The sequence below is a fragment of the Solanum stenotomum genome, chromosome 3 (assembly GCF_019186545.1).
Source record: "Solanum stenotomum isolate F172 chromosome 3, ASM1918654v1, whole genome shotgun sequence".
NCBI classification, from domain to species: Eukaryota; Viridiplantae; Streptophyta; class Magnoliopsida; order Solanales; family Solanaceae; genus Solanum; species Solanum stenotomum.
This window is the reverse complement of record NC_064284.1, coordinates 7505637-7532759: the sequence shown is the minus strand read 5'-3', so window position 1 is coordinate 7532759 and position 27123 is coordinate 7505637. Positions and strand designations below refer to the sequence as shown.

The following is a 27123-nucleotide window of genomic DNA, read 5'->3' as shown; positions in this document are numbered from 1 at the left end:
CATTATGTCAAAATTTGATAAATAAAAAGTGACTGAGGAAGTATTTAAGTGTGTTCATTCCTAAAATGTATGCTAATTAACGCGTTAATTATTAATTATATCATTTTTCCTACAAGTATATTCTCATTTGGTCCCTTTGGAAATAACAACATTAATTCTAAGATCCCCGCAATCTCTTGGAATACCAAAACTGAACCCATTCTCTCCGATCCGTCGTCTTCATAGTTCATACTCCCCAACTTCACTGTTTCACGTCACCTCTCTGTGTTTCAGAAAGCTTATCGCCTTTATAGACAACAACTTGAAGTGTTTTCTCTTCTTCATATGCTTCAGGTATTCTCATCCGCCGGCTTAAATTTTTGCTGTTTCAGATTTTGTTTCCGTAACTTAATTTATATTTTTCTGTTAGATTGAAGCATTCGATTCGTTTATTTTGGAGTTTAGGTTGTAATTGAGTTTCAATTTTACTTCATGTGTATGCAGTGCTTCAAATCTGGTAATGCTCTAAAAATTAACTCTGTTGAACGCATCTTACTTTATTTTTCGCGTGCTTGATAAACTACAACTGTTAATTTATAGGCATTTCCCCTTATTTGGATTGTGATTACACGGTATCAAGCAGTTTATGAGTGAGTGTACTTACAATTGAGTTGGGCAAAAGTCAAACACAAGGACTTGAAGAGATAGGACAGTGGGGTGACACTATGATGTTTACTAATCCTAGGAAGTATGGGTCTTTATGAGTTATTGACTAAGGACTGTTTCGTTTGCTCTAAAACTCATGTTAGCTTGATTTGGAGAAAACAAACTAATCGAGTTTATCCTTTTCATTTGTTTTATTGGTGTTAGTAAACATTGCTTAACATATAGTTGGCATATGATATTCAATTGTTTGGGATAGATAAGTAGCAACAGGATATTGGAATTCCTGTTGCTGCTGGTGTTTCACTTGGTATTGAGGTGACTAGTCTGTGAAAAAGAGGAATAGCAGTAAGATTGGTATCCAGGAAGTGGCTGCCCTTGGGCTCCCAGATTATGTATCTAAAAAGAGAACGAGTAAGGATGTGTTGAACTGAGAAATAAAGTAAACAGCAGTGCTGCATTCGTAGAAGGGGAGCATAGCAAGTATGTCTCTGCCTTCATTACATGCAGTGGCGGATGTAGCTAACAAGATATCAGTTCAACTGAACCCTGTAATTTTAATTTGGAGCTTAGCTATATGGGTAATATATCACCAAAGTTTCAGTAAACACATTTTGAACTCATCATTTCAAAAGTGCAATGGGTTCACTGGTAAAATTATAAAGATCTGACATTGATTACATGGAGGGCTAAAAGAAGAAAAAATAGAAAATAGGCAAAATAGGAGGGTATTTTTTGTGATTTTGTGTAATTGATATTGACCATGCTTTAGAGGCTCCATAGGAATACAATTTTAAAATGAGCTTGCGTCACTGTTCGTCTTACTAAATGAAACCAGGTCACAAGCAAGAAGTTGTTTTGTGGATATGAGTTCACAGAGAGGTAAAAGAAAATGAGAATCAAGCTGAAGAGATGAACCTGTTCCTTGAAAATAATGTAGTTTGTCGGTCTCTACATTGGCATGTTTAAGGATTCTTGTCTGTTAGTTTGGATTTGATGTTAAACTAGTTGCATTGTGATGAGAGTTTGCATACATAGGCATCATATTTCCTGCTGAGATCAGTTAATTTATTGAGGTCAAGACGAGGTCCGCTAATAAATTCAAGACTAAGAGTGCTAATAATCTACTGCAGGAAGCAGAGATGGAATTCTATTTCTGTTACATGAAGTATACCATCAATCATGGAGTACGCTGTAATTTGAGATAGCAAAACAAAAGCCACTAATATTGACATCACTTTTGCATGCTGAAAGCGTCAAGTTTATCGAGGTTAATGCTTCTGAAATTGAGATGGCGAGTCCACACATATGTACAAGATCAAGATAGCTGATAACCTACTGCAAGAAACGGATACAGAATTCTATTGCTCTTTCCAGCAGCTACCAGCAATTTTGGATGATACTGTGATTCATGACAGCACAATAAGATCCACTAACATAGACATTATTTTGCCTGCTGACAGCAGTGAGTTTAATCAGATTAATTTTGCAATTCAGACGAGGAGCCCACAAATATTTCTAGACCAAGAGTGCTAATAACCTCTTGCAGGAAGCAGAGAAGAAATTCTATTGCTCTTGCAAGCAGTATTCAAACAATTTTGAAGTATATTGTGATTCAGGAGAGCAAAACAAAGTCCACTAACATAGACATCAGTTTGCTTGATGAAAGCACTGAGTTTATTGGGTTAGCGTTTTTGTAATTGAGACGAAGAGTTCAAGATGTATCCAAGACCAAGGGTGCTAATAACATATTGCAGGAAGAGAAAAAATTCTATCTCTCTTTCAACTAGTGTACCAGATATCATGGAGGATGTTGCGATTCAGGAGAGCAAAACAAAGTCCACTAACGCCGACGCTACTTTGCCTGATGAATGCACTGCTTTTGCATCTGAAACAAGGAGACGACAGATGTATCCAAGACCAAAAGTGCTGATAACATATTGCAGGAAGAGGAGAAGGAATTCTGTTGCTCTTGCAAGCTCTATACCAGCAATTGTGGAGGATGCCGTGATTGAAGAGAGCAAAATAAAATCCGCTAACGTGGACATCACTTTGCCTGCTGAAAGCAGTGAGTTTATTGAGGTTAATGATTTTTCCATTGTTACAAGGAGTCAACAAGTACATCCAAGACCGAGAGTACTAATAACCTATTTTAGAAAGAGGAGAAGGAATTTCAGTACTCTTGGAAACAGTTTACCAGCATTCGTGGAGAATGTTGGCACTTGCGCTTTTGGGTCTTCAACCAATGAAATTTTCGATGGGGAAAGACAATCTTTAGCTGAAAGTAATTCTTCTCCTTCAAATTTGTGTGCTTTCATAGATGAAAACACTGAAATCACAAATGTCTGGACCGTCCCTCCATTGAGGAGAGCGCTTAATGGACGTTCAAATAAAAAGCTCCTTGTACTTGATCTGAATGGACTCCTTGCTGATATTGTTCCGCTTCAACATGTGCCGCGTGGTTTCAAAGTGGACATCATTGTTTCAGGGAAAGCAGGTAGGAGTGGCACCATTAATTTCATTCTGAAGTCTATTTGTCTTTTGAAAAATCTTCTAACTGAGTTTTCATCTGTTTTACCAGTTTTCAAAAGGCCTTTTCATGACGATTTTCTGCAATTCTGCTTTGAGAAATTTAATGTAGGTGTTTGGTCATCGAGAATCAGGTAGTTTCTGAATTTTGTTCACTTTCATATTTATGAAGTTTATATATGTGCAAACATATTTATGTGTGTTGTCCAAAAATTTGCAGGAAGAATGTGGAGTTGTTTCTTGATTTTCTACTGGGAAATGCCAAGGAAAAATTGCTCTTCTGTTGGGTAAGGATCTGTTCTTCCTCAATATCATAAATTAGCATCAGTGCAAGTTTGCAAACTTTAATCTGAAAGCACCAGGAACAAAAAAAATAATCTTGTGAGCCTGGTTGCTTTATTCTGGAGATCAAACAGCCCTAGGAAATTATAGTTAGAACAAGAATCAGGTCCATATGAAAAAGCACACGTGATTTCAGTATGGTCTTTCTTGTATGAGCACCCAAGATTATATTATGCTTTCTTCTTCTATTTTACTATTTTCCCTGTGTCTTTCTATGGAATTTATGAAGCTGTATATATGATCATCCCATTGATGGGTTGTAAACTAATAAATTTGAGCTACGGCTAGTATGTGCATTTTTTGCTTTCTTGTTTCATTTAAGGAGATCGTTTCCAAAAATTTGATAATGCATTGGACAAAAAACAGGCTTTGTGAAGTCACCAGCTTCAGAAAAAAAAAGAAAAGAAACAGCCTATGTGGGTCAGGTAGGAAATAGCTCTGAATAAATTATACATGGATGTATCACTATCTCTTGTGTGTGTGTGTACATACAGGGGTGAGGTGGGGGTGGGGTGAACATCCTGCGAGCAGTGTGTGAGATATAGTCCTTTGAGTGAATTCCGAGAATACTCAAAGGATCTCCGCCTAAGAAGAGTAACCACCAAAATGTTACTAGTGTCGAAAAAAAGAAGAGTAACCACCACCTATCAGGCTACATCAACCAAGTGAACACTATCCAAATCTGTCCCAATCCAGAACTGAAGGCTCTAGTATACTTCTATGCAGGGAATAATCTTTTTTGGCATTGTCAGTAACTATAGCTTCACAATATAGTGACTGTAGGTGTGGAGCTTCTCTCTCTCTTTCTCCATTGGTCTTCTTCAACTCATCTCCTGTCTCTTGCTCTTGATTTTCCCTTTTGCTTGAGGACCGAAAAATATCTTAGAATCCCTGAGAGCTGGTTTAGTAGGCCTCATGGAGGACATCCCAGGATAAAAAGATTGTAAGGAGAGGATCTAATGCTTTGGTAAATTGTACTAATGGAATATTCCGTGAATAATCTATTTTTACATTTGATTTGAATCTGACTTTTTAGTACCAAAAAACCCTTGAAGCACTTAATTCTAGTCTCTCATGCTACATTGCTTATCTTAATCAATTAATATTTTGTTTCCCTCAAAATGTTTTTTTATATATTGGCATGTTTTCCTACATATTCTAGGAAATGAAAGACAAGAAATACTTGTTACAGTATTTCATAAACTTTGATTATGAATTTGAATTAACAAAATTGATAGCCTAACCTTTTCCTGTTATAGTTTCTTTCATTCATAGCTTTCAACACAGTATAATAACTTCGAATGTTATGCAGGATCAATCCCATTGCACTGATACTGGTTTCCCTGTTGTTGGTAAGAAGAGAAGCAAGCCTATTATTTTGAAGAAGCTTAAAAAATTATGGGAGAAGTTTGAACCAGATCTTCCATGGGAGAGGGGTGAATATGATGAGTCAAACACACTTCTGTTGGACGATTCTCCGCACAAGGCCTTGTGTAATCCAGTGAGTATTAACCCTTTCTTTGTTGCTGGGAACCTTCCTCCATGACCTTTAAGTAAATGATTTTGCACTGTGTTTTATTATTTTCAGCCAAACACAGCAGTATTTCCAAATACATACCTCTACACGGATGAGAAAGATGATTCACTAGGTGTGTATTTTTCTCTCTTTCAAACATGTACATGATGGGTAATCAGACCATTATGTTTGGACTTCACTTCATGCATCTCCTGCTTGGGCATTTTCATATAAATCGTGCAAATAGATGCTGAACTCTCTGTCCTTTGATTTTCATCTTTTCTGAATGGGTCTCAAATTGTACTTGATAGTTTCCCACATTTCAACTTCTTTCAATATAACCAAGTGATTTATTTTAATGTGAATATATTTGGTTCAAGTACCCTTCGGGGTGGCCCAGTGGTTTGGGCTTGGGACTTTAATGTTGGAGGTCTCAAGTTCGAAACCCCTTGCAAGCGAAAGCAAGGGGTTTGCCTTCTGAGTCGAGCTCGTCGCACCAGGCTTGCCAAGTGCAGGTTACCTCTCCTATGTGGTTTGCAAGCTATTGCATAGGAGCAGGGGTTTTACCCTGTGCGCACCCAAAGGGTAGCGGCTGCGGGTTTTCCTTGTCATAAAAAAAAAATATAAATATTTGGTTCAAGTAATTCCTCTATTTGTGTGGGATATGAATGATAGTTGTATTCCCCTGTGAGTGCATGAATATGACTTGGAAAAGTTTTGTATCCAATCTATTTTTAGTGATGTAGTTGTATTATATATATCCATCCGGTGCTGTCAAGATTAAATAAGCTTCATCTCATTATTCGCCAACAGGGCCAGAGGGTGATCTGCGCCTTTATCTTGAAGGACTGTCCATGGCTGAAAATGTTCAGAAGTATGTAGAGAGTAATCCATTTGGTCAACGACCAATCACTGAGAAGAATGCATCTTGGCGTTACTATCGCAAGGTCATTGAAGCCACTACATGCATTCCAGAACATAGTGCTGATACAATTTCAACTTAGCAGTACTGATGCTACACTTGAACTTTTGCATCAATTTTTTGGATTGCTGTAGTTGGGGAGGGCGGGGGGGGGGGGGGGGGGNGGGGGGGGGGGGGGGGGGGGGGGGGGGTGCAACAGTAGCCTCATCCCTGAACCAAAACTGTAAAGTATTTCCTCCCCCGTCAAATATAATCTAGTAGCAAGCTGTAACCTAGGCAAGTTCATGTAGTATTATTCGATCCAAGAACAAAGAGGTATAGTTAGTCCTGGCTTCCTGCTGCTCACAGGTACACAGTTGTTTTGTTGTAATTTTTGGACAAAGTTATTTCATTGTCCCCTTTTCCCCTGATGGATGAATTTTACTTTCATTGAATTTCTCTCAAGTCTGATGACATCTTACACTCCCAAGACCCGCCACTTGTGAGAGTACACGGAGTTTTAGTTTTAGTTTTGTTTTGTACCTTAAATTCCAGACTCTGCACTGTGACCAGCAAAGCAAATTAGCTGCAAATACAATAATAGCTGACAAAATTATTAAGTAGTCAATATTTTGCCCCCTTTTGAATTCAAGATTTTAGTTGCCCACCTTCCTCGTCACTGTCAACATCACAATCTCTCTCTCTCTCTCTGTATTCTCTTATGTGGTAGTTAGAATTTATTAGTCATATCACTATCTAATAGTAATAACTAATCACTTAACCCAATATATTATTACATGTCTATTCATCGCAACTCTAATATTTTAGAGTACGAAGCTATTTATTGCTTAACTTCATTATATGTACCTACCATATGCTTCCATGTGCAGTAAACTCACTTCAAATCGCTTTTACTATATACCAAAGAAATAAATAAGGAGAGAAACATTGGACTTCATTTTATACTTGTCATTTCTGGATACACAACACAAAATTGAGCCCACAATTATGAATTATGAAAGTGATACTCAACCAAATAATGGTGGTCGTGGTCCATAGTTGGGTCCTTTTGACAGCTACGAAGAGCCCAAATATGTTGAGGATAGTGTAAATGAGTGTGTGGTTAGAATGAGATAATACTTTTTAGGTGCCTTGTCCTTTATCAACCAACTCACTAATTAAGTTATTAGGTAACTAATTACAATCAACTTGTCTAGGCATGTGCTTTAGATTTGAAAATTTATTTTATGATCTGGCTAAGCTTAATTGCATTCATTTGTAGCTTCCATCTAAAAATCTTGTCTCATCTATTTCTCTTCAATTGACATATAGCTGATCGAATTCACCATTTACTTTTCCTAACTGATATTACATTGATTACACATCTGGTGGTTATTTTTTAGTTTTAAGCGGTTAGATGAACGATTATTTACGATAAGTCCTTATTCTTCTTTTTTCATTGTTTTTTTTAGTGATGTGTAACTACAAAAACTTTGTTTACTCAATCTTCATGGTCCCTATAGTGTCACGGGCACAATAAATTTGGGTTGTCAATTTGAAGCAACTAGTTGCTTTCACAATAACTACAAAATGTGATATATATACATGAATTACAATTAAATGAAAGTGCCACAAATAGATGGAAATCCATTGCTTTATACCTAATTGTATTTATTACATCTACAAGAGTCATGGCCCCTTTTTGATGACCTAAAAGGTAAACAAAATCTAGAGCTTTATAAAAAAGTGCATCTTGATGATAAATTATATATTCTTCAACAATTAGGTTTAGGAGCTTGGTATTTCGAAACAAAAAGCAAAAGTTAGGGTTTACTTTTTCTTTCGTTTTTTTACTTTAGAAATGATAGCCAAAAGTTTATTATAAGAGTAAACTTTTGCTTACAAGAAATATCATTACTTGAGAATAATTAATGAGTAGTCTTAATTTGTCTTTTTCTTCTTTCTTGGAATTTGGAAGAAAAGCTTTGCAAGATACTCCCTTTATCTAGGATCATTCTTTACTTAATTAGACATCTCAGATAACAGATAACGATAAATACAAAAAAAAATTATAAAAGAATTTGAATGATATAAAGAACAAATATATAAGGAATCCAACATAATTCAACAATTAATATATATATATATATATATATATATAAATAGACCTTATATACACAATATGATTATGAATGTCACACACCACTCGCTTCGCCATAGATCTTCGATTGAAGCTTTTAAAAATAATAATTTTAATAGGTTTATGGAAAACGTTTCTCCTATAATTGGCTTTAGCCATACGAATCTCAGTTAGTCGAGCAAATAAAAAAAGATATTGAATATTAATGGGACCTCCTCACAAGTTCAGTACTATTGCACATTAATGATTAGATTGGATAACCTATGGATGGTTGAGCCCCAACTTTTGGTGAAAAAAACTATCTTACGCAACTCAATGCAATGATATGTCACTTTACACAAAGATTTATTTTATATGTTACGTAAAATTAAAGTAGGATTATTGTGGGAGAAAAAAGGTTGGGCATAATGTAGCAATCAAAGCATAGCAGGGTTGGGTGGGTAGGATTGAAAGAAATTTAGATTAGAACATGGGCTAATATGATTGAGTTATTATTGCCTAATAGAGTTAAAGTATAGGGCATCTCACATGCATGTGGAATGGTTTCTTATTCACTTTTTTGCATGTGCCTCTCACCTATTTCCCTTTGCTCAAACCACTCTGTCTCTTGTCTACACCTACATATCAGCATCATTTTGCTTTTCCCTTGTTATGTATTTTTTTCCCTCTCCTCTCCTGGTGTTCGATATCTACATTGAAGTTTGATTAAATTTGGATTTGCGCTAGAAAGTCTCATTAAAGGTAAAACACTTTCTAACAAAGACGACTAAATACTCGGGGGGACTCGAATATGATATCTCTAGTTAAGGATGAAGGAGTATTAACACTCCACCACAACCCTTATTGATGCCTTGATATGTATTCCGCTAGCATTTCATCATAAATTTTGGATCAAATTTTGATGATTTATCTTTAAATATTTGTTCGATCGATCATGAAATTTGATTAGATTATACTGAAAATAATTGAAGTTTCTGAGATCTTTACTCACAAAACTACAATTTTTTTCTAAATAAAATATATATCCAAATACAACTTTCAACTACAAAAACTCAAAATTTCAAATTCCAACTTCTTAATTTATGACCAAACGAGATATTCACAGTATTTCTCCAAGGTGCATAGGTTCTACTACTGTAGTATATATTTATGTATGCACATGAAAACTTGCTACATATGGCTATGATTTCTTAAACTTTAATCATCGCTAAAAAAGTTACTCTCAAAGTCTCAAATTATATGTTATGATTCTTACCTATCATTTAAGAAAACAGAATTAGGAGTTTTTGAACATTTTATTTTTTTAAGATATGGAGTAATATCTATTCATTAAATATTTATTCTATTAAGATATTTGGAGTCTTCAGAAATAATTATTATTAGAGATAAAATAGAAAATAAATAATTAAGTTTGTCTTAAACTTCTAAAATAACAAATAATTTGAGACAATTAATTTTAAAAATTACGGTAGATCTAATTTGAAATTGAGGAAGAGTATTATCTCACGTCTATTTTAAATGTCGTTTTAACTAAATAAAGGGCAAAAAACATAAGTATACAAAATAAGCACCTTAATAACCACTATATAAGTTTTATTTTTCACCACTATAGCAATAGATTTGTTTCAAAAACATACAATAATATTAATAAAAAGAAAATGAAACAAAATTAGGAGAGAGATTATTATGGCCCACGATTTTTTCTTCTTTTCCAAGATTTTTTCTCATTTTTTTTTAATTTACCTTCCACAATCAACTCAAATTGTTATACATTCTCTTTCATTAAAAAAGAAGGTATTTTAACCAAATTAAAACTCTCTACCTCCTCTATTATGAAAGTTTGTACAATTATTCATATGAACAATGTTTCAATTCTAATTCAATACAACAGACAATGAGATGCAATAAGTATGTGTTGATAAATACGTTGAAATTGGTGATTGTTATTTGTTTTTTTTCGTTATTGTTATTTTATGATCTAAAAATAGTAGTGTTGTATGTGATGAGTGTTGGTGTATTAGATATAGTATAGATAATTTATTATACATCAAATTCGGTTGGTGTATGTGTAAGCACGGCGAAATTGATGATTTGTTAACATAATGAATTTAAAAGATTTGATATTTTTTTCGTGCTTCTTATTTTGAAATCTGATCATATTTAGATATTTAGCTTCTTTATTGTGTGGTAGATGTGTTGATGTATTTGATATATTTTAGATAACTTATATACACCAACTTTGTTGGTGTATGTATATATGTTTGTGGTATACGTCATTTTTGTTAAATAACTTGGTAATTTGTAGTATATGTGATATTTGGTTGGATTAAGGTATATACATTGAAATCTTAAAATAATTATAGGGTTTAAATTACTGATTAATTTATGTTGGTGTATTTCATACCAAAATAACAACCAAATTGTTATACTATATCAATAGTTAAAGTTATTTTGTATAGCAACGCCATCATTGTTTTAATATAAATACATCATATTGTGTACCAAAAAATAAACCAATCTTTTCTACTGAATTAAATTGAAAACACCATTTTGTGTTTTATATATATATATATATATATATATATATATATTTGGTTAATATGATGGTGTAGCGAATATATTTAGATATTTAGCTTCTTTTTTTTTTGATAAATGTCTTGGTGTTAGTATATGTACACCATTCATGTACGCTATAATTAATGTGTAAATTTTAAAAACTCTTTAAATCAAATTTATTATACAAATAAATTGATAATTCTTGGCTAGTTTGTGTTGTAAATGGTGGTGTATGTCATTCATTAAATATCAAATTGAAATGTACGTCAAAATTTCACCACAATGTACACCTTTATTAAATTGTAGCTTTGAATTTTTTTTGTAAATAATTTATATTATGATTTGACATATTGATATACATTTGCATGTTTCTAACTATTTATGGAAATGTGCCGGAGGAATGTATGTTTGCAAGGGTGATATATGACGCAACGATTAAATATGATTTATATATTTGAGTTGATGTTATATAATAGTGTACACCATTATGTGGAATCAAATTATATACTAATAAAATTGTCTTTACGAATAAAAAAAATAATGAAACCATATTGTATATCAATTAACACCATAATATAATATTTTTTTCTTTTTTTACAATATTAACTAAAAAGATTATATTACCGATATATGAATTAGTCTGCAGAAATAATTATTAGACGCAAGTATTTTTTTATGATTTTATGTATATTGGTATTTCATATGATGAAATATAAATTGGTACTTCTTTTACAAAAGAATTGAAACCGAATTGGGGAGAGAGAGAAAAAAAATGAAAGAATAATTGTATCAAATAAGGAAAGTGTTTAATGGTAGGATTCCTATTGATTTAGACTATAAATTCTCTCCTAAAAAATTAACACTTAAATTCAAAAAATCAACAAAAAAAAAAGAGAGAAAGAAACGTACATCCTAAAAAAAAAGGATCTTTAAGTAAAGAATCATATTCAATTATAATTGTTATTGAGAATACCAAAGTAAATATAGTAAATTATGAGTCCCACAATATTAGCACACTAACCCAAAAAATAGCAATTAAAAATGTGCATTATTTTCAAAATTAGTTCCTTATAGTGTTGAAACTAAAAGGTATTATTGTCAAAATGTTGATTTTGATTATGGTATAAAATTAACTTTTGATATAAAAAGGTTTGTGCCTTTGTAAAATTTTTAACAAATTTATGTATAAAATGGTACATATTAAGGTATTTTGTTGGATTAAAATATGGTGTAATACTCTTGCTAAACTGGTAGGCTGAACATCAACTTCAAATCATAATTTATGTCATATAAAATACAGTTTGTTAATTATTTATAAGTATATATTTATCCAATTAATAATCTTATAACACAACAACACCAACATTATATCAATATCACCTTTCAGTTCCAACACTGAAATGACGAACACCACATTTTGAGAAATATTAATTTTCAGAATTTTAAGGATTAAAAATGAAATACAAAGATAAAAAAAAAATCATCAAATTTATCCAATTGTAAATTTTCTCCTTACCCTTCCTTTTAAACGAACTATGGGTAATAGAGATAGACTTTTCATTACCAATGGCAAGATTTTCTTTTCCATATTCACTCACCGAAGATAAAGTAAATGCATTCAACTCGAAACTTGTTCTCAAACAAGCGTTGTTAATATTCTATTTATAATCGTACAAGTCAATAAAAACATAATAATTTTATCTCAAATTATAGGCAATTTTGAAAAGAAAAAAATGGTTTGAAGATTAACCAAAATTCTTAATGAGAAAAGATGTAAACTTTTAAGGAGTATAATCCATAGGAAACACACCGTTTTTTTTATTTTCTGATTAGAGATGATTTTGAAAAAAACAAATCAAACCCATTACCCAAAAAAACATGAATGAACAACTTCTTACTCCTAGAAACTAACAATGAAATTGATAAAACTAAATTAATGATTTTACTTTCTTGAAAAGGAATAAGAGAGAGAGAAAAATATCTTTAATATAGAAACGTATTCAATAATAATTATAATTGAAAATCTAAAAAAATATACACCATAAATTATGTGTCCCACTCACTAACCCAAGAAAATAGCTAGGAAAAATATATAGAAACGTGTAGTATTTAATACATTGTCATATTTGTAATTAAAAACTTAATTTTGTAAATAAAAATGAATATAATGTAATTTAAAGTCTTAAACACAATATTCTAGTAATATCCCCATAAATAAATTTGGTCCAAAATAAGTATCAAATTTAGGTAATTAAGAAGACATTACTAAAAAAAATTAAAATAAAATCTATCTTTACTCTAATAAATGATTTATATAATATTCAAGAAAATTTATGAACATTTAAGGAGAGATAAAAAAGTAATTTAATAAGTTAACCCTTATGATTAATGTTATTAAATAATTTTCGTAATATGCCTGCAAAATTTAAAGGACATTTAAATGGACAGAAGAGAATATTAAAGTTGTTGAACGGTCATCATCAAACGTTGTCATTTATTCTTTCTTAAAACAAAATATATAGACGTACCCTTAAAAAGAATTTTTTTTATAATTTTAAAATTCTTTTTAAGTCATGTTTAAGATCACAAAATATTTTGATATATTATATATAACTTTTCAATTTATGATCATAATTTTANGGGGGGGGGGGGGGGTGATTATTTTTTTTAAAAGAAAAGAATGTCAATTGATATATAATTAAACTATTAGAAGAAAAAAGATTTGGCAGTAATTTTGCACATGTGGCATGCATAACCATAATATGGTAGAAGAACTAAATATAAAAATATAATTGGACCATTTATTACTACTAATAATAACAGTCAACACGTACGTACGCCAACTGCTTGCTACCTATTAATTTCTTGTTTAAATTAAGATAAGATCTAATTAACAATTTCCTATTTTTAGTTTATGGCTTTTATTTGGCTGTAAGTACAAATAGGGTTTGTTGCGTGACCATGGACCACAAGTAATTTATTATTTTCACATTGTATTTTAATTAGGTTCTATATGTATTTCAATCAATATCATAAAAAAATGGGGAAATTAATTAAAGGTAGTTGTAAAGGAAAGATGAAAAAGAAGGTGCTAATAATAATTTTACTCTAATATCAATAAATGAGTTGAACATTTCAACTATAATATTTGCATCGAAACGTACGTTAAATTGCATTTACATAAGTACAAAAGATAATGAGTTGTAATGGTGATATATGTTCCTCCTTAATTAAAGATTTCAAATTCGAGTCACTGGAATGGAAAAAAAATCTCATTGGGCTCACCTCTATAAATGAGTTATGATGTACAAATTTAAATTTATTCGAACCCTAATAATTAAAATCGAGTATCCATGGGGAAAAAACGTTAGCATAAAAGATAGTAATTTAAAGATATAATAATATAAGGCGTGCATGCAACGGAAAATCACTATCAAATCTTTTGTTACATAGTCACCTAAGTTTATACTCATACATATTTAGTTGAGGTGACCTTTTTCTACTTAGAGTTTGATATTTTTTTTTTCTTAATGTAATTTGATCCTAATTCTTTTAAGGATATTAGTCTTTTTAAATTTATACTATATAATAATTATAGTGTTGGAATCAGTCTACGTCCATCTCAACTAATAATTTGACACGTAGGCCTTCTGCTAACGTATTTATCAAATAATTATGTCCACCAAAATTAAAATACTGATAAAAAGAAATTACTCAATCTTAACTTTATTGTAGTTTTTAAGTGGTGGTTTAATTAGACAACCCATTTGTTGGTCTTTGTGAAACTTCTTCCCTAGAATATATTCCAAAGATTTTGGATGTAATTTGATTCTTCTCTCAACGATACTGCTTGTATATATAATTGTATTATGAAAATATTATTTTAACTAGTCAATCTTTTGTATACCTTTTCAAAATTTCATGTCATGCTCTCATATTTCTGAGCTAATTTATTGATACTTATTTTGGAGAAAAAAAGAAAAGAAAGGAAAGATGGTAGTAATATATAATATGCAAGTGAAACTATAAACATAATTTAAAAATATTTCAGCCTTTTTAAAATCACCAAAAAAAAATGTAGTTCAATTGAGTTTATTTATTTTAAAATAAATATTCAAGGGTTCTGCTTTTTGAATAGGGTCAAACCGCCAATAATTAGCCTTAACTTCATCATTAAATTGTGACTCATTAATTTGTATTAAGTTTGAATTTCTTTTCATGCATACCCCTACACCTGTTCTAGACTCTAAAATTGGTCAAGAAGTATTGATATTTCACAAAATTTAAAAAGTATTTAATTTTTTTAATATTAAATTTACCTTTGACACATCATCATGTCCCTATGATAATTATGTAAAAGAAACTTAAAAGAAAGGAAAATCATTATTTAAGATATCTTTGTTAGAAATTGCTCTTTATTTCTAAGAGTAAGTGAATTCCTTAATCCATATATTCAAGCCAAAAATATTTTTTAAAAAAGTAAGATAAACAAATTAAAACAAAGAAAATACTATAGAAGGTTATTTGTGAATTTTTAAGAGTAAGTGAATTGCTTAATCCGTATGTTCAAATCTTGAAAAAAAATTGTTTTCACAGAGCTTTAAATTTATAGATGAAATTTCTAGTTATTTCTTATTAACATTACCTTAAAAATGGCTATTTGTGAATTTTACCCTACAATTTTCTGGGTTGTACATGAGGGGATGTATTATTGACCTGTCCATTTATTAAAAATTAAATTGATATATAGGCCAAATTAATCAATGCAAAATCTTGTCAATTTTTTTTGAGGAAAACAATTTCTTTTATTTGATATAATAATACTCCCTCCGTCCAACAATAGTAATATTACATATTTCTCAAAGCATTGATTTTAATTAAGTCAATCTGTCAAAGAATAAAATAGTAATATTACCCCTTTTATTTACGGTTTCTTAACGGATATGCAAAGTCAACCGTGGATAGAGAGAGTAATAAAAAACTTATATTTTCTTAATACAAAAAAGAAACTTCTATATAACAAAGAAATTAATTAAAATTAGTAATAATTAAATGAATTCACTTAAATACATTTATTAAATTAATTCATTTCCCAAGCTGTTAAAATTTAATCCGCTTATTTGACACCCCACCATATCGTCAAATATAAAGAACCCTCAAGTACCAACAAGATAATAAGTGGTTTCATTAGTACCGGCCATCCATTTAATTCTGTGCCAGTTTGTGAAAACGCGTGCATTGCAGTCTTAGGCTGTCCTAATTAAGCCATGATTAACCCATTAATATAAAAATTATTATTCATGATTTTAGACAAGAAAATTACCCACTTTTTAATCTGGATTTCTGACACTTTTTCATTTTCTATTTCTAATAAAAAAAATCCTATGGAAATAAATAAATAAAATACAAGCTAGTCCGCTCATTGTTTATGTAAGTTGACATTATTTAATCTCATTTTTAAGTGGCATTTCTCACCAAACTACTATTCCATTCATTTGTAAAAGCCATTTGATTATGGAATATAATTAGCAGTTGAGAGCATTAATTATACGCTCTCCGTTTCAATTTGTTTATTTTACTTTTCTTTTTGTCCGTTTAAATTTTATTTTTTTGATAATTTTTTAATTATAAGTTTCCACCTGATATGTTTAAGATTACAAGATTAAAAAGTATTTTGATGCCTTCTATATTTTTTAGTTTAAAATCACATAATTTATTTAGTTAAAAAATTCGTGTCGAGTCAAAATAAAAAAAAACGTAACAAACTTACCTTTTTCATTTTTGAACAGAAACTGAAATTTTCTTCCTGTGTATACATGTTATATCTTAATGTGTTTATAACATATAAATATTCATGAAAAGAAAAGGAAATATTATTAAGGAAAAGCAGATCTTACCAGCCAAAGTAAATTGTTAGGTGGGTATCACTAAATTCAAGGGCAAAGGGACCAAAAACTAGTACTGATTTAAGCATTTTGATAAGAAAATGTGAATATGAACTATAGCTTAAATTAGCCATGATCCTATTAAAGAGACCAAAAAACTCACTTATATGGCGACTTGACACCATCTCAAATGTGAATAATATAATATGGGGCTCGATATTAGATAAATAAAAAATTAAAATTAATTTAACTCTAATATCATAATAATAAAAAAAAAGGACTTTGATCCTATCACAATAATAATGGTAATAAAAAACTAGCTTATAAATTGAATATTATCTAAAATCATATAGGAGATCAAACAACTCATTTATAGCTAATGTTAGGGAGTTTGAGTTTATTGGCTATGAAGTTGCATTTGTTAAGAAACATTTTATTATTAATATAATTTTTTTGGTGTGAATTTAAATTTAATCAAATCTTAATACGAATGTCAAATACTAAATGGAAAAACCAAAAAACAACAACTCATTTATAGCTAATATGAGATTCTAAGGCTCGTTTGGTGTGAGAGATTAAAAATAATAATGATGGGATAAATTATTTTTATGGTGTTTGGTTGCCATGTTTGGGATAACTTATCCACAATTTATATCATAGTGATGAGACAAGTTATCCCATATACATGGTGGGATAAGTTATCCCAGCATGAATAACTTGTTTCCAAACAAACGACAACAACATTAGAATCTAGAACAACTGAAACGAATTGTAACACCAAGGGTTATGGTGATTAGTAAGTACTCTTTTATACTTAATTAGAAGTTTCAAGTTCGAGTCTTTCTGAGTACGTAGTTACCTTTATTAGGAAGCACTTAACTCTCAATATGTAACTTTTTAAGACAAATTTAAATTTAATCAGGCTCAATATAAATTAGATTAATGTTAGCTAAAATGGTAGAGAACAAACTCGTGAAAGCAAAATGAGGTTAATGAGATTCATGAGCTGACAGCATCACATGAAGATGCAGACAAATTTAGACCCAGCCCCATCCCCATGTAATTCAACTCACATGGAAGAGGGAAGGGGTAAGGCCTGCAAAACATCTTCTCTCTCTCTCCTTCTCCATTTTCCCTCCACATCAAAATATGCATAGTAATATACTAAAACTAGTACTAATTATGCTATTAGTATCAATCTTGATTATAGTACTACTATTTCTTTAATATTTCTTGCCAACTCCTCCCTCACTATCAACTCATTGGCAAGCACATGTACCTCTTTTTCTCTCTCTAATACTTACTTGTTTCAATCTCTGGGGTTTTTCTTGTTCCTCTTTTTTCTTCTCCAACAAAACAGTATTTCAAACATTTACCTATGGATCTATAGTTTTTGCACTATATTATTCACTTTCTTGGGAACTGAGTGGTACTTTGTGATTTTCCCAAATTGATGTTAGCATTGCTTTTTGCTCAATTTTTTGGTTTTTGGGTTTTTTCTGGTGCTTTCAAGAAAATCAAGTGTAGTTTGGTGTTATAGCTGAAAAGAACCTGATTTGTTCTTGTGGGGTTTGTTCTTGTTTTCATTAGTAAGAGATTGATTGAAACAAGAAATTTTGGGTATATTTGTGAAGTAGTACTGGAGAAACCAAGTTCATTAGCTTGATTTTCTGTAGTAAAACTCAAATCTTGGTTTTTGGGGTTGTTGCTAAATGATGATGAAAACTGAATGATTTTGACAAATATAAAGAATGCTGCTGGAGATGATTTGTAGTATTGTTTCATCAGTCTGAAGGCTTCTAATCCCTAGCATTTGTGGTGATGGTGCCTAGGAGAGGTTTTCCAAATTCTTCTTTGTTTTGTGTGGTGAGGAACTGAGTCCAGCTGTGATTGTGAAGATATATTGACTTTTGACTATCTAGAGATGAGTGATAATGCATTGATTGGCCTATGAAAAAAGTGAGTAATAGTTTAAAGAGGATTTGACTTTATTGGTTGTGTTGTTGAAGAGGAGGGAAATACAAGTACAACCATGGCTGCTAAGCTTTTACATTCATTGACTGAAGATAATCAAGATCTGCAAAAGCAAATTGGATGTATGACAGGGATTTTGCACATATTTGATCGTCAAAGTATGCTTGCTAGTAGGCGCCTAATCGGCAACAGCCCCAGAAGGCTCACTTCTGGTAATATTTCATTGTGTTGTGTATAATTCTATTACTATATCATACATGCTCATTGTAGAATCTAGAATGTGTTTACTTTCTCATATACCAACAACATTTTTGAATAATGGTGTTTGCTTGTTTGTTGAAAATGTAAATCAATATTTCATCTTTTTACTTGTGTTATCCTTTGGTGAAGGGAAGAGTTCTTCTCTGTTTCATCCATGTTCTCATGTAAACATTTGGAACTTACCATCTGGTTCTCAAAATGTAACAATTCATGTCACACAATTTCTTACTTGTGAAAGGAAAATTTTCTAGGATTCTTCAAACGAAATTCGAGATATCATACTTATATATAACAAAGGATGCTTCTTCAATTGGTTTTTTTTACTGCATCAGTTTTGTAACATCATGTAAATCTGACTTCTTACAGGCAGCTCTCATATTGGCAGTGGTGCTTCTGAGAAAGAGTACAATAGCACATATCAAAGATCACCAGCTATGGTAAGAGATATTAGTGCTAACTTGTTATCTCTCCTCTCTCTCTCTCTTTCACTTTCGACTTTGAAAAATATTTACATTTGAACCCAGTTGGAATATTTATAAGGTCATTCATCAAACAGTTCATCTTGAATGTGACTGACAACGACGTAGACATTACCGAGTTATATGTTTGCATAGGAAGACTTCTGAGTGATGTCTGATAACAACTTGGTTTTTTTTTTTTAAAAAAAAAAATTAATTTGGACACGAGGTTCATTTTATTAATGCCTTAAAGAGGCCAATAAATCAAGCTTACAAAAAAGTGATAACAACTTGGTTTCATTTCTTCTTTCTGTTAAAAATTGCAATTCAGATAATTGATGTGTAAGATTTGAGTCCACTTATTTCTTTTCCATCTCACCAAATCTGTTGAGTGTTTAATGACTCTTGTATCTTTTCACAGCTGAATTTTCTTTGATATCATATCCTGAAAGCTTGATGGCACTGCTTTTCATTGCAGGAAAGCCACACAAACAAGACTGTGCAAGATAAACAAAGATTGTCTACAGAATCGTCGAGACCATCATTCTCATCTTCTTCACGTTCGTCTTCCTTTTCTTCTCTTGATTGTAATAAAACAAGTCAACAAGAGCCCTTAGCTTTTGATCGACTAAGTTTTGCGGAAACTCCTTCAAGAGAACCAGCTACAGGCCAACCAAATGCATCACCACAATTTGGTAGGCAATCTCTTGACATTCGGGATGTGGTTAAGGATTCTATGAACAGAGAAGCTCAGAGGTTCTCAGCTGGACCTGCAGTGAAAGAAGAGGTGACAGAATCGATGTCGAAGCCCGGGGATTCCCCAAGGCCAGTTCAGACTTTGAAAAACTTTGATGGGGCTTATGATTCGGGCCCAAATGGGAAGCAGAATTTGTCTGTTGATCTTAAGGAATCTCTCAGAGTTCTTGCTAAACTTCGGGAAGCTCCTTGGTACTCAAGTGAACATAGGGAACTTACAAGATCATTATCATATCATTCAAAGGACACTTCTACATTATCAGTCTCGAAAGATGCTCCTCGTTTCTCATATGATGGGAGAGAAACAAATCATGTACCCTTTGAACAGCGAGACATTTCCAAATCCACTCTTAAGCTTAAAGAGCTACCAAGACTTTCCTTGGACAGTAGAGTTAGTCCAGTACGAAGCTTGAACTCAGAACCAAAATCTAACTTCTCCTCAAAATCTATGCAGAAGGATAGTGGTAATACCAATGCAAAGTCACCAACTATGCAGCAAGCATCAGGGATTCCGGCTCGTCCTCCTAGTGTTGTGGCAAAGCTAATGGGTCTTGATACACTACCTGGTGCCATGTCATCAACTGACAGCAAGATGGGGTTGAGCACTTCTTCACAAGTTGAAGAACCTGTTTCTTTTCCAAGATCTTCAGAAGTATCTGATCCGTACAAACCTATCCGAACATCTAATACCTCTAAGAACCTGTGGAAAGAACCTACTTCTCCTAAGTGGAGAAACCCTGATATGGCTATGAAACCTATATCCAGGTTTCCCATTGAACCAGCACCCTGGAAGCAACCTGATAGGACTCGAGTGTATGAGAAACCGATATCCAGGACAACAAAAACTCCAGTAAAGCCTGCCCACCCCTTTCCTTCTGTTTACAGTGAGATAGAAAAGAGATGGAAGGATCTGGAATTCACCCATTCAGGCAAGGATCTAAGAGCTCTTAAACAGATATTGGAAGCAATGCAGGCAAAGGGCCTCCTAGAGACAGAAAAAGAGGAGCAGGATTCAAATTTTACTGGTCAGAAAGAGCATCACCAGAAGATTGCAAGTCCTGCACAGAGTGCAAAACTGGCAAACCAGAGAATGAGGCAGACTGATCAAGTGACTGCTCCAACAAAGAGAGGGATAAATTCTTCAAGGAATTTTGAATCCCCAATAGTTATCATGAAGCCAGCAAAATTAATGGAAAAATCTGATACTCCTTCTTCTTCGATGATTCCACTTCATGGTGGTGACTCTGTCAGTAGAAAGGGTAATGCTATGAGCAGGGCTGCTAAAGAACATCAACCTAGAACTAGTTATGGAAGCAGTCCAGTGAATCCCAATGAAACAAGAAGAACTTCGAAACCTCCACAGATTTCAACAAGGTCCCAACAGCTTCCTAAAGAGATCATCTCAGGCTCAATAAAGAGCTCAGGATCCATCAGTCCAAGATTGCAACAGAATAAACTGGAGCTAGAGAAAAGATCTCGGCCGCCCACACCTCCATCTGATTCCAACAGATCGAGGAGACAGTCAAACAAGCAACATACAGAGGCTAGTTCCCCAGGTGGAAGACGAAGGCCAAGAATTTCAAACATCCAGCAACATGATGAACATGTGAGTGAGATCAGTAGTGAATCAAGGAATTTGAGTTGCCATGGGAATAAAATTTCTGGTCAATCCAATGGGAATGTGGTAGCAGAATCAAAAGTGGATTTCGAAGTCACTAGTTTCGAGCGCTCACTTGAGATGACAAGCAGCCCGAGTTCATCTATTGATGCATCCAATTACCTGAGATATGACTTGGTAGAGAAGGTAAGAAATTTCCATTTATTTGTGCATTTTATAGAGTACTTCAAGCACACCATTACACGCTTGACACTGTGACTTCCATTTCAGAAATCAATTCGGGTGCTCTCTGAGGATGAAATGTTAACTGAACCTGCTCCAGAGTATCCAAGTCCGGTCTCGGTTCTTGATAATGCTGTATATATGGATGAATCACCCTCTCCTGTGAAGCATACTCCAAAAGTCATGAAAGGTGCTGCTTTCCCCTAGTATTTTTGTGAAGAAATTATAAGCACGTCTACATAAGCAAATATGGGTGGAAATAACAAATGAAACTAGCACCTTATGTGGATGACATGTTGGGGATATATATTTAGATTTTGGGAGGTGAAAATAAACGTCTGATTAGGAATATTCACTTTGTAGTGATCCATCCATAGCTATACAAATAAGTGAATGCCAGCAGGATTTTAAATAATACAACAGGAAAAATAAGTAGAAGAGAGACTAAATCTCTGAATAAAATATGCCAAGGACAGCCTGAGTAAATATAGAAGTTAAGGAAGTCTTTTTGGATGTTGAAGTGTGAGCAGGATCTCTCCAATAACAGCGAAAGCAAATGCCCAAGCTTGGCTCCTTAGGAGTTTCAGACCCAACTAGTTCAAGAGACTATAATCACTTTGAGAGAGAACAAAGTGAAACATGAATAGTAACATGTTAAGCTAAAAAGGCACTTACATCTATGTGTACATCTATATGGTCTTTATATGCACTAGATTTGTCAGTTCTGGCTATTATGCTTTCATGTTCTGGTCACTTATGTCAGCTGGAATAACGGAAAATGGTAGTAAACCTTTAATAATGCTTCTCATCACAATTTTGGCACTGAAAAGAACTTGCTTGCTCAAGATCAGGCCATCCACACTGGACACCAATTTATTCACTGCACTTGGATCTCCTTTGTTTTTCAAGACTAAACATATTGGAGTTCTAATTCTAGTAGGAAAATTAAGATCAATAGCAAATATTTTAAAGCTGCTCAAATGAATGTATTATAGTGAACATTCAGCAAGAAATATCAGATACGAGTCTCTATTATGTTGTCAGAGTCCCTTGTCCTTCTAGAGATTAAAACAGTCCCGACTATTCAGGTCTCAGAATATATACACTGCTTAAGAAGTTGGATTCTATTTGTTTGTCTCATTTCTGTTATTTTGTGACAGATGAAAGCTGCAACACTGCTGATAAATTTTCCAGTCCGCCACAGTGTGATCGATCTAATACTCTTGTGATTGATGCCACCAGTTCTGGTCTCTCCTCAGAAATCAATAGGAAAAAGTTGCAAAACATTGAGAATTTAGTTGAGAAGCTCAGGAGATTGAACTCCAACCATGATGAAGCTCGCACGGATTACATTGCGTCTCTCTGTGAGAACACAAACCCTGACCACAGATACATCTCAGAGATCTTATTGGCTTCAGGACTCCTTCTCAGGGATCTTGGCTCAAGCCTAACAAGTTTCCAGTTCCATCCATCTGGTTACCCAATCAACCCTGAGCTGTTCCTAGTCTTGGAACAAACCAAGGCAAGCACTTTACTCAAGGAGGAACTCTGCAATGATAAGATGAGGCAGTCGAATCCAAAGGAAAAGATACGTAGGAAACTCATCTTTGATGTTGTTAATGAGAGTCTTGCTGGAAAATTAGTGCTAGTGGGACCTTCGTACGAGCCATGGTTGATGTCCCAGAAGCTAGCAAAGAGCACCCTGAATGCTCAAAGGCTTCTAAGGGACTTGTGCTTAGAGATAGAACAACTTCAAGCTAAACCATCAAAATGCAACATGGAGGATGAGGAGGATGAGTGGAAAAACATACTGCTGGATGACGTGGTGCATCGTTCAGAGAGTTGGACGGTTTTCACAGGTGAGATATCGAGTGTAGTCCTAGACGTGGAGCGGATGATCTTTAAAGATTTAGTTGATGAGATAGTAAGAGGTGATGGTTCTGGTTTGAGAGCAAAACCAACTAGACGTAGACAGCTCTTTGCAAAGTAGTCCCATTTCTGTCATTCCATTCTTGACTTCTCTTTGTTTTCCTTTTCACCTAATTATATTGAGTAGTAAAATAATTCAGGAATACTCATTTGTGTGATCTATTGTAAAGGAACAATTGTCACTTAATTGCATTACCAACATATCTAATCAAGATCACCAGTGCAGAAAAATGTACTACATTCTGTATTATTTAGCTTTCCATTGTGCAAATTAAACATTCCTGTAGTATGATTAATTTGCACACGCATTTTCTTCCTTTCAAAATCATACACGATATATAGTATTAGACAATTTTCACCTCATTAGTCCAATCAATTTTTTTTCTCCTTAGTTGGTATTAGGCTATCCTTACATCATTAACTAGAGGTCTCGGTTCGAGCTAGACAATTTTGTTGGGAGCACCACCCCGAATGGACCTTGCATAGCGCGATCTGAATTTAGTCGGAGCTTCAATGTGGGCTCCGGACACCGGGTAGAAAAAGCCTGTTGAAAGCTATTTTTGTATTTCTTCATCAAATGTAAATACTTGATAGGCAAGGATTTCTCTTTCTTATTGTTTGGCTTTAGATGTTTTAAATTCTTTTTGAATATGATTTAAGAGTTTAAGTATTTAATTTAGTTGATTTGGGCAATAGGCCCAAAATTGTTTTTTGTTCTTGTAGTTACTTTTTTCTATTTCATAATTATTATCAATATGCCTCCGTAGCATAGTGGTAGTGCGTTCGCTTCGTAAGCGAAAGGTCGCGAGTTCGATCCTCGCCGGGGGCTATTTTTTATTTTTTTTTAATCTTCTTTTCCACCATGCTAGCTTTAATTTTTTTCCAATATATCTTTTATTCAATCTTGAAAAAATAAACAATCAAAAACACCATATCTTAAAAAAAAAATGTCACTACTACCTTTAGTTCAAAAACCATTAACCCCTTTTCCTTCTTCCAATTTTTCTAACAAACCAAAACACAAAACCCAAATGTCCCTCAATTTCACCAGAAGAACAACTCTAATTCTTTGCCCAACAATTTCAATCACACTTCTAAGTGAACAACAAAATGCCAATGCATTTGATTTCAGAATCACAGTTCCAGACCAAACACTTGAAGAAGCAAAGGATGGAATTCAAAATCATGCCAAAAATTTATTACAAGTCAAAGAATTATTTGAGGGAGAATCTTGGAAAGAAGGTCAAAAAGCATTGAGAAAAAGCTCAGCTTTATTGAAACAAGATATGTATACTATAATTCAAGCTAAACCAGGTAAACAAAGACCTGAATTGAGGAAAATGTATTCAATTTTGTTCAATTATGTTACAACAATGGATTTTGCAGCTAGGGATAAGGATGTGCCACGTGTATGGGAATGTTATGATAATATTGTCATAGCTCTTAACAATCTTATGTCAAGATTATTATAGTTAGTGTTTTCTGGTTCAACTAATTTCACGGGGTATTTATCGCCTTTCATCTGCAATAAGTATAAGATAATTCTACCTACTAAGATTAGAATATATGGGAAGAATAACCTAGTATTTCATTTGTGGGGTGTTTTTTTTTAATCGAGTTTTGTTTATTATGTATGATGTAATTAAGAGTTACTCTTATAATCAGAGTTATGTATGTAATTTCTTGCGATTGAGTTTAACTTATATACTGAACATGCTTTCTTATGTCTAGAATTTTATCTTGAACTAAAATGCAATTCTTTCAAATTTATTGAAAATTTTAAAGGATCGTTTGGTAAGATGTATTTAAGAAATCAATAGATTTTATTTAATATTAGAGGATGTATAACTAATACAAAACAACTCATGTTGTATGTCGAATCTTGTTATTTGTTGGCTACAATTTTGCAAAATTATATACTCTATTTGCTTCTTTTTATTTGTCATTTTTTTTTTTAGAGTGAAATTAAATAAACTTTGACTAATATTTTATGATATATATTTTCATCATATTAATATGAACGAACTGTAACTTATAGTATTTTTCATATATATATTTTTCGAACATCCAAATTTAAAATTTAAAATATTAAATTAATTCTAATTCAATTTAGGTTAAAAAATTAGTTTGACAAATTATCGTAATGAAATGTGACAAGTAAAAAAGGAACAGAGGGAGTATATATAAGCCACTTAGTTGCTATGTACATATCATTACAATAAAAATAGTTTTTAGTGGTAATAAATATACACATTAACACAGAGTGCTAAAGCCTTTACCGGCATTAGTTAATTGTCATTGAATCCAATATCGCTTAGAGACATTTACAAAAAGTATTAATTGCCATTAAATATATATTTAATAACAATTAAATTATTATTATTAATTAATTATCGTTAAAAATCATTTAACTTTGGTATAGTGTGTGTGGACTATAGCTATAACATGCTTCAAGTGAGGGAAAAGTAGTTTGTTACAACTTTTTAGTTGTCCCCATGTACCAATGACAGCTTTAATTCAGGCTTTACACAACAATTCATTCAACATTTGGAATATACCTTTCCATCTTTGATAAATTTGGAAGCAAAGTTATAATAGAGACTCTTTGACTGATATAATTTGAACCAAAAAGTTTTGGAATTTGTTGGTACCATATACCCTTTTCTTTCTTAATTCAGACTTGGGCTTTTGAACTCAATATTTATTGAAACTATTCCGCAAATAAAACATAAGAAAAGATGTAATGGACCTTGACCATGAGGGTGTCAAGGGGAGAATTTAATTGAATTTGAGCGAGTCAAAATGGACTGAATTAACATATGTACAAATTGTACCTAAGTTAGTTGCTTAATGCTATATATATAAAGAGATCAAGGGACCTTTGAACCTATCGAGGTGGGATTCGATCACTCACACACCTAAGACTGAACATTTGAAGCGTGGACAATATAAGATGGGGGCTCAACATTGAAAATAATGAATTGGGTCGACCTGACTATGATACCATGATAAAGAAATGAACTTTAGACGTAATGCAAACCAAAAAGCAAGCTCGCGAGGAAAGAATTATCCTGATGTGAGACATCCAACAACTTATTCATCTAAATAAAAGACTATTTAATTTTTTTTATTATCATGTAATTAGATTTGTGCAATCAAACGTAATACTAAAAATAATACGTCCTAAATCTATAAAAATAAACTAAATATTGGACCACAGCATCTGGTAACATTAATACAACCTTAGCCTTTTCACGTGGAAATTGCATTTTCCTTTCGCCAGAGGAAAAAGAGCCATTAAGGGTGTGCTGTACCAAGAAAAATAAATATTTTTAATTTTTCTTTGTTTGATTTATTAAATATTTTAGATAATATTTTCTTTAGGAAAATAAAT

At 32.6% G+C, this 27123-nt stretch overlaps 3 protein-coding genes and 1 non-coding gene across 6 annotated transcripts; all 4 read left to right on the top strand.

Annotated features, from left to right (window-relative positions):
• The first annotated feature begins 137 nt into the window (after positions 1-137).
• LOC125859797 (uncharacterized) lies at positions 138-6062 on the top strand. Of its 3 annotated transcripts, none has more exons than XM_049539616.1 (8): positions 138-333; positions 445-496; positions 1776-3139; positions 3224-3305; positions 3392-3458; positions 4826-5014; positions 5102-5162; positions 5843-6062. In XM_049539616.1, the coding sequence occupies exons 3-8, from the start codon at positions 2362-2364 to the stop codon at positions 6031-6033; spliced, it is 1368 nt and encodes a 455-aa protein (XP_049395573.1). In that variant the 5' UTR covers positions 138-333; positions 445-496; positions 1776-2361; the 3' UTR covers positions 6034-6062. The 3 variants fall into 3 exon arrangements, with proteins under 3 accessions (XP_049395573.1, XP_049395575.1, XP_049395574.1); XM_049539618.1 differs by having other exon boundaries at positions 410-496; XM_049539617.1 differs by lacking the exon at positions 445-496.
• Positions 6063-17586: 11524 nt separating this feature from the next.
• On the top strand, positions 17587-23943 carry LOC125857659 (protein LONGIFOLIA 1). Its single transcript, XM_049537263.1, has 5 exons — positions 17587-18697; positions 19113-19183; positions 19683-21764; positions 21849-21990; positions 22961-23943. Exons 1-5 carry the CDS (start codon positions 18544-18546, stop codon positions 23788-23790), a joined length of 3279 nt encoding a protein of 1092 aa, XP_049393220.1. The 5' UTR covers positions 17587-18543; the 3' UTR covers positions 23791-23943.
• Positions 23944-24486: 543 nt separating this feature from the next.
• Positions 24487-24558, top strand: TRNAT-CGU (transfer RNA threonine (anticodon CGU)). The gene has a single exon. It is a non-coding gene; the product is annotated as a tRNA-Thr (tRNA).
• Positions 24559-24626: 68 nt separating this feature from the next.
• LOC125859709 (psbQ-like protein 3, chloroplastic) lies at positions 24627-25418 on the top strand. Its single transcript, XM_049539510.1, has one exon. The coding sequence runs from the start codon at positions 24677-24679 to the stop codon at positions 25199-25201; it is 525 nt and encodes a 174-aa protein (XP_049395467.1). The 5' UTR covers positions 24627-24676; the 3' UTR covers positions 25202-25418.
• Positions 25419-27123: the final 1705 nt, after the last annotated feature.